The 12,018-nt window shown below is 40.6% G+C and overlaps 1 protein-coding gene across 4 annotated transcripts in view; it reads left to right on the top strand.

Annotated features, from left to right (window-relative positions):
• UNC13B (unc-13 homolog B) overlaps positions 1-12,018 on the top strand; it is a 225,486-nt gene that overhangs the window by 132,376 nt on the left and 81,092 nt on the right. For all 4 annotated transcript variants that reach the window (XM_027549578.1, XM_027549579.1, XM_027549576.1 and 1 more), the window contains exons 9-10: positions 5,939-6,253; positions 8,493-8,583. In XM_027549578.1, coding sequence (XP_027405379.1) covers positions 5,939-6,253; positions 8,493-8,583 — 406 coding nt within the window. The remainder of the gene's footprint in view (positions 1-5,938; positions 6,254-8,492; positions 8,584-12,018) is intronic.

The raw sequence follows: 12,018 nt of genomic DNA on the forward strand, positions 1-12,018 counted from the left end.
ATCAGCCTCTCTCTAAGGATTCATCAGTTAACCTTTCCAGTTTCCACTGGATCCAGTCTTCTTCTGAAGAAGCTTCCTCTTCAGAAGATAAGACTAACACATTTCCTGAAAATAAGACTAACATCCCACAGCAAACAGAAGAGATGTCATCATTGAACAAAGTGACTTCGTTATTTTCTGCTTTGGGTGCTTCAATTGGAAATACTTTGAATTTTGATAAGAGTGAAGCCTTAAAGTCATCAGCCACAGAGAAAAGAGATCAGCAGTCAAACTTAGCAGAGGTAACAAATGACAGTCTTCAGTTATTAATCTCAAGTAAGCAACTAGAGAGTAACTCTCAAAATGAGAAAGAAAGTCTTCTCAAGAAGGATTCAGAGAGACAAATAGTATCCAGTGTTCAGCAACTAAAATTTACTAAAAATATGAAGAAAGAATCCCCTTTAAATAAAAGCATGCCTGTGAAAAAGCAAAGTTTGTTAAAACCTGTTTTTCAGGTAAGCCAAGCAACTCCTGAGGATAATTCAGATATAGAAGATGACAAGATGATTACAACTGACTCTGTTTCAGTTTCCTGTGTATCACAGTTTAGTAGGGATGAACACAAGAACTATAAGCCTCCCCAGGACCAATCTTCCAAAGAGTCTGAGAGAACTTTATTTAAAAGCGCGCTGAAACTCTTTGGCCGGGAAGAAGACCCTTCAGTAAGTGCAACAGCAAATGAGAAGCAGTCATCTGGATTTCTGAACCTGTTTAAAACCCAAGTAAATAAAGAAGGATCACCAAGTTTAGAAAAGAATAATGATAAAAATAGAAAGATATCATCTCAGGAAAAGAATGAATCTCCTGGTGTTTCAAATTTTTTTGGTACTCTAGGGGATTTCTTTAAAAGCAGTGTGTCTCCTATACAAACAATGGAAAATGTGGCTGTTTCTTCAGTGACTAATATGGAAGAGGTCAAGTCTAGTCCTAATGCCACACATCTAGCTAGACAGGATGTTGGGAACTTTCCTGTTGCACCAGTTTCCTCTAAAGGGAAAGTTCGAGTTAGAGGTCTGAACAAGCAGACTACCATTGATGACAGTGAGCTAAAGGAACCAGCAATTAAGGAGATCAAGGGTGATCATTTGACTGAAGAAGAGGTACCCTCCAGAGACCACCTAACCTACAAGTCACCAAATTCATCTTTCTCAACAGGTTTCAAAGACTGTTCCAAAGATTCTTCAGTAGAAGCCAGTGGTATGTCTATAGTGACAGAAGTCCCAAGAAGTGATAAAATATCTTTAGATATTCTGAGCAGAAGAAATTCAAATGAACAAGATCATTTTTCTGACAAAGACCACAGTTTTTCAACTGCCACATCTCCCTCCCAACCAGAATTGCCAACAAGAAAAAATATATTTTCTTTCCTGACTGGATCTGAAAAATCTGGGAACAGAGCCTCTGCTGCTCTACCCAGAACCAAATCTCAAGCAGAAGGGCTATTCACACTTCCTTCCTTTTTCCCCACTGCTAACTCAGGCAGCAAGAAGGATGCCTCTCCTAAAAGCTCTTTCAGTTTCTTCAGCTTGTCTTTTTTGGATGAAAAGCAGCAGAGTCCTGGGAAAAAACAGAGCCTTTCAACTACTGCTCCAGTGACTTCCCAGCCCTGTAAGAAGCCAAGTGTTTTTGTGGACATGAGTGGTACAATAACTAAAGAAGGTTCTAATGGCAATGGAGATAGCATGGTCCAGGAAGTAGTTCATGAACAGCAAATGGCTTCTTGTGTTTCCATTAGCAACACCACTGAGATTATCTCCCTTGCAGATGAGCTCAATGTAGAGGAGAATGATCCAGGAAAACTAGGTTCCAGTAATGGACCAAGGACATCTTCAGATTTCCAGATAAATCAGTCACAAAAAGACATTGTTCCTCATTCACCAGGATTTCAGGCACAGACTGAAACACTGCTCATTGGTCCAGAGACCCTTGAGATATCTACCCACAAAGAAGCTTTTATACAAGAAGCATCCATGAATGACTCACTGCCCGGTTCTTTTTCCCATGATAGCCATTTGGTTGAAAAGCTCAACAATTTAAACACTTGTACTAACTCCCACCAAAATGAAAGATTTACTAGTGATCCATTGAATTTGCCATTAGAAAAGGCCCCTGATGAGGTCTTAACAAAGATCCTGGAGCCAACTTCTTCCTCTGTGGATCCAGGAGATACATGGCACCTCCAGAGTCAAGGTGAGGATAAAGAGGAAGACAAATCAGTGTTGGACTCTTCAGTAGAAATGCTTTCGGGGTTTGTGACCAAAGTGAAATCTTTCTCTGGGTCCTTAATTGAACCTCCCAAAACATTCTCCGGACTTTTCTCTTCTCCTAAACCTCCAAAGAAAAATTCTTTTTTCTCTCTTTCTTCTGGTATATCATCTCAGCCTCTCAAAGGTGAGTTATTTGGAATTTTTAAAAGTCCCAAACCAGAGACATGCAAACAAGAATCATCTGTTCCAGCTACTGCATTGCTTCAAAATGGTAGTCTCAGAGATACTGTAGGGTCAGTACCTCCAGAAAATTTGTGTAAAGAAGTTACCTTGGGAGCACTCAATTCAGAATCTATGGTCAGTGACTGTGGAATGACTGTGGTTAGTGCAGAGTCAGACTTGGAGACCTTGACAGATGATCCTAAACTAACAACTGAAATGGAAAACAAGAATATTCCAGACAATATTCCAGAACCCCAACATTCTGAAATAATTGAGGGTGCATCTTCTGTCTCAGGGGATGATACTGGGCAAGGAGTATTGTCTCTGAGCGATGAAGGAGACATGGGGATGCTGCAGGCTACAGACACAGAGGCATCATTGGAAGCAGAGCATATCCCATTGCCAATACAGTTGCATCCAGATCCTACCTGGATTGCCAAAGAGCTTCCTCCTCCAGTTCAGCCACCTCTTCCTCTTGAGCCAGAGCCAGATATGCAATCCATCTCTGCAAACCAAGACTTCTTAGAGCTACAGGCAGCCAGTTCACTAGAAACAGCGCTGTTCAGTGAGGCAAGTGTCAGCCAGAGTGCCACACCGGAAACCCAAGGGTACATTTCTCACCCTCCACTGGAGGAACCTGTGCTTTGTGCCAAAGAACATTGTGAGATACTTGATGCCCAGAAAGACTCACCTGCAGTCCCCCAGGAAGCGGAGCAGCCAATCCCAAACATGACCAGTTGGCCAAAGCTCCATTTCCCATCTTCTGCTGCTGACTACGGGAAATCACTGAGCTCCTTCTTTTCCTCTCCCTCCTCCACTGGCAGTAGAGCAGCAGAGACTGGTTTAATGTCCAGTTTTAAGAAGCTGTCAACTCTCTTTGAGGGAGGTAGTGAGGGGAAGGGGAGTAGTGTAGTAGCAAGCGATTCAAAACTAAGGTTTGGAAAGAAGCTGGATCTTTCATTTCCATGGCTGAAAGAGAACAAAGGGGACTCTGAACAAATGCCTGCAGAATCCTCCTCTCCAGCTTTGGTTATAAGCAGTGATCAGGACCTTAAATCTGGTGAGACTGACAAAACTTTGGAGTCTTCTCAAAGGTCTGGGGCCTTTGCTGAGCCAGCTAAGGTCTTGACTCAGCCCTCTGGGACCTCTGAGCAGCTGGAGGCTGGGCCAAGTATATGTACTCAGGAGCTCTCAAGGCCTGGAGAAGTGAAAAACCAGCAAGAAATCCCAGCATCTGGAGAAGACAAGGATACCAAAGATATCTGTCCTTCAGAGAGTCATGAGGAAGAACACTGCACTGTCTCTGAGCTACTTCAACCAGAAACACATGAAGAGGAGGCAGAGCCTGCTAGCACTAGCTGTGTTTCAAATGTACAGCAGCCAGTTACTCTGCTGGACATCAAGGAACCAAAGACCAGCAAAAGGCCTGTTCTCAACTAAAGCATCATAAATGATTTTAAGGAATTGACCATTTATGATGCAATGACTTAGTGGTAGCTTAACCATAGCCTGCTTTTTATCCTCCTTGTGTCTTTCCCAGCACCTGAGCTTCATGTTAGGCATTAAGTAACAAGAAATAATATGTGGATATTGTCATCTCTTCTCTCTACCAAATATAATTCACTTATTGGAACAATGCGCTTCCTGGTTAAAGGAAAGGCTAAATTCTAGGATTTACTTACTCTGGCTTGCTCTGCCTTGAATAATGTAGAAGGGAGAAGGGAGGGCAAGAAGAGGCAGCAAGTCATTGAGTGGCATATATTATTAATAATTACAGCCATGTGATAGGCTTGAATGCTTCCTTGGGCTTTGAACACCTATATCTATAATAGCTGGGAGAGTTCTACTTTGCTTTGCTTTTCCAAGTCTTCTAAGATGCTTTCTCCAGTGGCAGTGAAATTACTAAGTAGAATATAAAATGCAAAGGATGGCTTGGATTAATCTATACTGTATATCCTATTCCATATGGATTTGCATAGCTTCTTCCAGTTTCTGAGTTTTATCATCCGTGAGACTGGTGTTTTTTAGGTGTTTTTGGTAGAGTCTCCCAGGAGCTCAGGGCTATCATTTGCTGTGGAGCATTGTGCTCTATGGCGGAGCATTGTACAGGGTCCACCTGCAAAGCGTACTATTATTTCCCCTAAGAAGATGTACCATACAGGACAGTTTAAGAGTGCTGCCTTGAGCACTGGCCCAAAACAGTCCAAAGAAGTTGGTCAAACACTTTGGAGATTGTGTGTTAGGAACTACTCAGCACAGTGGCCTGGTACCTCTCCTACTGCTATGGAATGAAAAATCAGAAATCAGCCTGGAAACACCAGATGATTGGGAGGAACCGGAGGGAAAATAACACTGGAGAACAATAAACATTAGCCCTTAGTTAAAGCTTGACTCTTTGGCAAGGGAATTCCTTGTCTATTGTCCCCACAGAATTAAAATGAAGGGCCCCTGACTTGGGATGGAACTATCCAAATGGGGCTAGGATAGGTCATGTAGATCATCCCCAAGTCCCTCTATTTTGAATAGGACTGAGTCTTTAAAATTTAGTATATGGCTCAAGGGAGTAACTTATGAATGCTATTCTTCCTGTATAGTCACGATTCACTGCCATTTTCTCTATGCCTCTTATACCAGGAGAAAAATTTCCTTTCCAGGTATGGGAATTCAGGTGGTTGAGAGAGGGGATTGTGCTGGTCTCTCTTCAGGAACAAAAATGCATTAATGTGGCCCTGACTCAGATCTTGGAGTTGGACTGTGTCCATTTTGTCCAAAACTGAGCCATGACCTGAGAGGAACTCAGTTATAGATGGCTCTGGGATACTTCCTATGCTGCCAGGGATACCACGGTAACATTCATGTCAATGAGACCATTCTCCCTGAGGAATTTCTTTGTCCTAGCCTCTATTTGGCTTCCATTACCTTGTGCAGGTGGTTGAGGGACAATTGAAGGAACATATTCACTTTCCTTTGCACATTCTGAGGAACAGACCTTTATATTTCCAATTGGAGAGGAAGAAAAGAGTTCTCAATTTAATAGGTAACAGAAAAAGGGAGTAGAGTTCATCTATCCGTTTTACTTTGTGAAAATTAGAAAACTTTGATTACAGCCACTGGACAGGTTGTTTTTAAGAAGTTCGAGCAGAGAATTTTAGGCATAAACAGACTATTTGAATAATTCTTAATGCTTACAAAATAGCAGATTAAGATAAAAAATTCTTCAAAGTCAGTTGCAGGGTTGGGGCTAAGTGCTATTGGAGAACCCAGCATGCTGTGTTGTTTTTCCTTGTTGTGATTTTGCTGAATAGAGCCTAGTTCTTCTAGAATGTGAACTTTGCTCCTCTCTTCCCAGGAACCTCCTGTTTGTGATCCTTGCCACTAATAGAATCATTATTTCCTGGATTCATTCATTATTTTGTTCCAGTGTTTACTTTGTATTTATTTACTAATCTGTCCTCCTCTCATTCTCACAGCCCCACCAGCAGTAGTAGGTATGGCTCCTCCTGTAACGTGAGTCAAGGAAGCTCTCAGTTAAGTGAACTGGACCAGTGTCATGAACAAGATGATGACCGTCGGGAGAGGGACTCCATTCATTCCTGCCACAGCTCCAGCAGCCTCTCCAGGGATGGCCAAGTGGGTTTTGGAGAACAAGAGAAAGCCTTGGAGGTGACAGGTGAAGAGGAGAAGAGGGGAGTGTGTGAACCCAAGGAGATGAAAGAAGATGCCATAGCCCATCCACCCCCAGATATGGTGCTACACAAAGACCTTGTCCGAAGCCCCCAGGAGAGGTAGGTCATGGCTACCTTGAGGAGCTCATATGGTTTCCTCAGTACCTGCCCTGTGGTACTGCTGACAGAATGCAATTGCTCTGTTTGTTTCCCTGCAGCTGGGTATGGTTGTGATCAGGATACTGAGGCTTATCTCTGCACTGCTTCCATTGTTTTCTGGTGTAATTACCAAAGTATTTCAAGGAACTCTGAAGAACATTGTAGCTGCAGTGTACCAGGCCTTCTGGAGTCTGTAGTTCTTGGCTTACTAGTTGACCCCATGTATGACAACCTCTGAGTCTGGAACTGACCTGAGCCCTGAAGATTATTTCATTCAGAGGAGCTGCTTCAAATAAAACAGGCTTCCTAGCCTATTAATGTTTAAATTTTTTTGGTGAACATTGTTTTTCTTTTTTTTTTTTTTCTCTTGACTAATCTGGGAGGCAGTTAAAGAACTGATCTAGAAGCCAGATCTAAATCACCTTTCTGTCTCCCTGGGGCCTAGCAGTACATCTGGCAGTTGGTACCCAGAAGAAGGAAAATTTTAAACTTGTCCTTTTAACAGTCACATAATGAAGCTTAGTACTGAGTTTGAGTATTGTTATTGTTGAGCTAAATTGGTCAGTAAGTTGCTGATAGGTTGGGACAAAGCAGGGTTTCTCAGTCTTGGCACTATTAACGTTTTTAGCCAGATAATTCTTTCTTCGTTTTTTTGTTTTGTTTTGTTTTTGATATTTTAGCTACATTGTGCAGCATGTGGTGTGGTTCCCTGACCAGGGGTTGAATTCAGGCCTCCACAGTGAAAGCACCGAGTCTTAACCACTAGGCCATCAGGGGACTCCCCGAGCCAGATTATCGTTTGTTATGGGGAGCTATTGTACGCCTTGTAGAATGTTTAGTGGCATCCCTGGCCTCTGCACACTACATGTCTGCACACTACATGTTTTCACACCAGCAGCTCTTGGTGTGAAAACCAGACATGTCTCCAGATATTATTGCCAGAGTTCTCCTGAGGGGCAAAACTGTCCTTAGTTGAAAACCACTGGAGTAGAGTGACAAGAGCTAGGTGTGACTTAAATTCTCAAATTTCAAGGTCATGGGAAGATCAGAGCACTGAACACTGATTATATGGTAAAAGTTAGAAAACAGTTGATGCCTCTACTGTACCACTCGAAGGTAGAAAATTATTTTCTGTTTGTTTTCCTGATTTTTAGTTGTCTCTGGTGGCTCATCTAGTAGACAAGACATCAGAGACTGAGTTCTGGACCAGCTTTTTTTTTTAACTTGACTGACAACTCACTGAAAGATAGCTCTTTGTAGACTTTGGACTTTAAAGATGTTATTGTCTGGGTAGAGTTCTTGGTCAAGCAGCAGAAGTGCCCGTCCTTCTCTCATGGCTTTGTCATCCCAGATCCTAGCTGTGCAAGTGACATCCAGGCTGGTTTCAGAAGTGCCCACAGATGTTTTAAAACAGCTGATGCAGTTAAGTGGCATCAGTGCCTAGCATATATTTTGTGTGTCTGTATGGTGGTTTCTTGTTTACTGCCTTGGCGATAGATGCCAGTGAGCGAGGGGAGAAGCATCATCACCAAGAATGAACCACTATTCCACAGGTAAAACCTAGATGATTATTTGTTTAATATAGGCTAGTGTTTCTGCCTCGGAGCTCCTTTGTTATGTGTGTTGTTCCTTGCACTTAGGATGTTCCTGAGGCAGCTCAAGGAACAAGATCACAGCAGGAGGAGGGCTCTGCCTTTTTTCTTAGTGCTTTGATGTAGACTAGGAATTGATAGGCCTTCCAAAACACTTAGTGGAGTAGAAAGGGTTTGCAGAAACACAGTTCTGCCCCCAGGATGCTATGTAGAGCCCCCAGGGGAGAGTGGCCATCCTGAGAGGCGGGAAAGAGGTCTACTCCACGCCCCTCTGCACCGTTTCCTTGTTAGCCACTGACTTAGGGCCCTTGTCACTGCTTTTGGTATCCTGACCCCTAACTGTTCCAGTGAGCTGCCTCATCAGGTGAGTGGAAAAAGGGAAAGAAAGAGAGGGAACAGATGAAAAGCTAAAAGCAATTGTCATTTTAGAGAAGAATTTTTTTCATGTTGGATGTTCAGGATATGCTGTTTTAGTGGCTTGAATCACTAGACAAGTATAGGCATGAATGCAAACCTTTTAATTTTAGGTATTTGGCAGTTTTGACTTGAGCACTGTCATCCTGTGACCTGGGCTTATTTTTAACGAACATTCTTTTCTCTGTTACAAGTTTTCCTGAGGAGACTGCATCTTCGCCATTTACCCAAGCCAGAGCGCACTGGATCCGAGCAGTTACCAAGGTTCGACTCCAGCTGCATGAGGTAGGAAGTCTGTTGTTCCGGTTCTAGCTGGGACAGTTTTTGCTTTGAAATTGGGAGACATATGGTGCTGAAGAAGCAGCCAGTGATTAGTCATATTATAGTGTGCCTCTGGGAATGCATGACAAGTAAGCTAGAGCCTTAAGAGATGGGGAGGTAGCTGTTGACTTCCTTCTACCCTAAATAATGGAACTCAAATAGACCTGGTGGGTCTGTTATTAAATGCTGTTTTGGTACTACTATCACCGGAGAGGCTATTTCGAGTTTAGGATAGGAGACTGTTTCAGGGCCTGTTAGGGTTAGTTGTTATTTCCTTTGGCCAGCCAGTTCAAGTGCCACTGGCTGACTTTTACCGGGTTGGAAATTTTACTCAGAAATTTCTGTGGGCTCCCCTCATTTAAGGTCTAAAACATCAACACATTAATATCTAAACTAATGTAAAAAAATAAAAATAGAAATATTTTTCATTTTCAATGTTCCAAGTTTGGAGTATCTTTATTTGTGTTTCAGTAGTCAGTCTTCAGGCAGAAAGGTGGTTTTTAAATGATGACAAGTGGCTGTCAGTACTATAATACCTGGCAGCTGTTAAAAATGAAAGCATGCTTACCTGTGTAAACACACTTTAAAAGTAATTTATTTTGAAATAACCTAAAACTTAAGAGAAAAGTTGACGAACGGTAGTGTAAAGAACTCCCATATCCTGCTCACCAAAGTGCCCCAGTTATTGACATTTTGTATTATTTTTGCTTTATCACCCTGCATCCATAATGATTAATCTTTTGCTGAACCATTTGAGAGAAAGGGAGAGGCATGATGTTTTCCTTTTTGTATTTTACAAAAAGGCAAGGCTGCTCTCCACTGTAACCAAGAAATCCACAATGACAACACTGTCATCAAAACCCCATGCAAATTTTGCTAACTGTCCCAACAATGTCTCTTCTCTGGTCCAGGATACAACTCAGGCTAACATGTTGCATTTAGTAATCTTGTCTCTTAATCTCCTTTAATCTGAAACAGTTCCTCTTGTTTTTGAAGGATACTATAGGCCTTTCACTTTGTATTCTTCACTTTGGGTCTGTCTAGTGTTTCCTCATGTCCAGACTCAGGCCATACTTCCTTGGCAGGGATTACACAAAAATGGTATATTGGACTCTTTTTAGTGAATTGCATCAGAAAGTACATGTTGTCAGCCTGTCCTACCCCTTGTAATATTGACCTTAATCACCTAGTTAAGGTTGTATCAATTAGATTTCTCCACTGTTAGGCACCATTTTTTCATGGCAATTCCTAAGTGTTTTGTGGTTCCATACTCTGAGACGATGCCAGTATCTCGTTCTCATCAAATCTCCATGTACAGGCTAAGGATCCATGTATGACTTTTGTCTGAATCTACCACCACAAACGCTGGTTGCCAAATGATAACTTTCTATTTCCATTATCCTTTCTACATTCGTTAGTTGGCATACTACTATAAGGAAGAGATTTCTCTTTTTTTTCCATCAGTTTTTTATTACTAATTTTTCAAAAGTAAGGGTCTTATAATTATAATAAAGGAAAATAAATAATCTCCATATAGAAGAAGAGTTCTGAATGAGAAAAACAAGAATGTATTGGAGCAATTTGTTAAGGCCTTTTAAGAGGCAATTCAGAGTCTCTCAAGAATAGCTAAAGCAGTTGCCAAAGCTTGGAATCATCTAGAGAAAAGCATGGTTTATTTAAGAGTAACCAAGAATGACTGCAATTTAATGAATATTGAAACAGTAGTAAATATATTCTTAACACAGGTCATGTAACTGAAAGCTGATTAGATGTGGCCAAGAGGAGGAAGGGAAGCCAAAGTTTAAAGAAGGATCTGATAACAGCTGAAGATAGAGGCAGAAGTACACCATTTATACTTAAGATGAGATTTGCTGGCAGATTGATTGAGGTTGTGAGACAGTAAGAAGTTAAGTATGGCACCAGGGACTTTCTTTCTGAGTAATTGGAAGTTCCACCTATCTGCCCTAAGATAATAATTTTTTGTTAGTTTCTTATTATTATAGAATTTCCCTATGCTGGTGTAAGTATTAATTATATTCTAATCCCCCATTTTTTCTTTACCAAAAAAAAAAAAAATGGTATATTATACACACAGGGAATATCTTGTTTTTTCACTTGGAGATTCTTCCATATTAGCTCTAGGAGAACTTTTTTCTTTTTAAGTGGTTGCATAATATTTCATTGTATGAATGAACTACAGTATTTAATTTGTCTTCTGTTGATGTTCATTTGGTTCTTTGGGGCCATTTGCTGTAACAAACCATATTGCAAATGATTACCTTTTACATACATCATTTTTTGTGTGTTCAAATATATCTGAGGGGATATGTGTTTATAATTTCAATAAATATTGCTCTCCATTTATCAGTGTCTTAAAACAACAAAGGTTTATTTTGCTCATGCTTCTTATCATCCTGTATGTTGAGAAGTTCTACTTTGTTATCTTCTGTGCAATCCAGGGTAAGTGATCAGCCAGCTTCTAGAACATTGCCGATATTGGTGGTGGAGGGAAAGAAAAGATAACAAATGAAAGAGAACATAGCAGATTACTCTTTGGCCCAGAAGATACAGCATGTCACTTTTGCTTACATTTCTATGGCTTAACCAAATTATATAATCATATATAACTTCAAGCAAATGGTATACCTTGAAATAGATAGATTGGGATATTTGTGAAAAACTTTAATAACTATCCCAAAGTATATCTGCCTTCCACCAACTTAAACTCTTACTAGTAATGTCATGACATATTGGGAATAAAAAAACCAGATCCTTTGCAGAAAGAATTTGAATAGCAATGATATAGACTACATTCCTTTCCAGTGTTGCTTCTTTCCATACTCTGTTTAGTCAACATTTCCAATATATAAAATCTTTTGTTCAAAGTACTTACTGTTTCCATGCATGGAATAAATACTCTTTCTCCTTCTCTGTGTCTCTAACTATTCATCCACATCTTTTATATCCAGTCAGGTGTCAGTTTTTGGGTAAAACTTCCAGACTCTGTGCATAGAGTAGACTCCCACCTGTATCTTTGGTTTCGCCTTTTGCAGTTTTGGTTACCTGTAGTTAACCACAGTCCAAAAATAATAAATGGAAAGTTCCAGAAATAATAATAAAGTTTTAAATTGAATGCTTTTCTGAGTAGTGTGATGAAATCTCATGCTGTCCCACTCCTTCTCATTCTGGATGTGAATCATCCCTTTGTTCAACATATCCCACCCATTAAACACTTAGTAGCTGTCTCAGCTCCAATTGACTGTCATGAGATGGCAGTCTTTGTCATCAGATAACCATTATTTTACTTAATAATGGCTCCAGAGTGTAAGAGTAGTGATGCTAGCAATTCATTATTTTTTTCACTTTTCTCTTTTATTTTTTTATTAGTTTTTTATTAGA

The sequence above is a fragment of the Bos indicus x Bos taurus genome, chromosome 8 (genome assembly GCF_003369695.1).
Source record: "Bos indicus x Bos taurus breed Angus x Brahman F1 hybrid chromosome 8, Bos_hybrid_MaternalHap_v2.0, whole genome shotgun sequence".
NCBI lineage: Eukaryota > Metazoa > Chordata > Mammalia > Artiodactyla > Bovidae > Bos > Bos indicus x Bos taurus.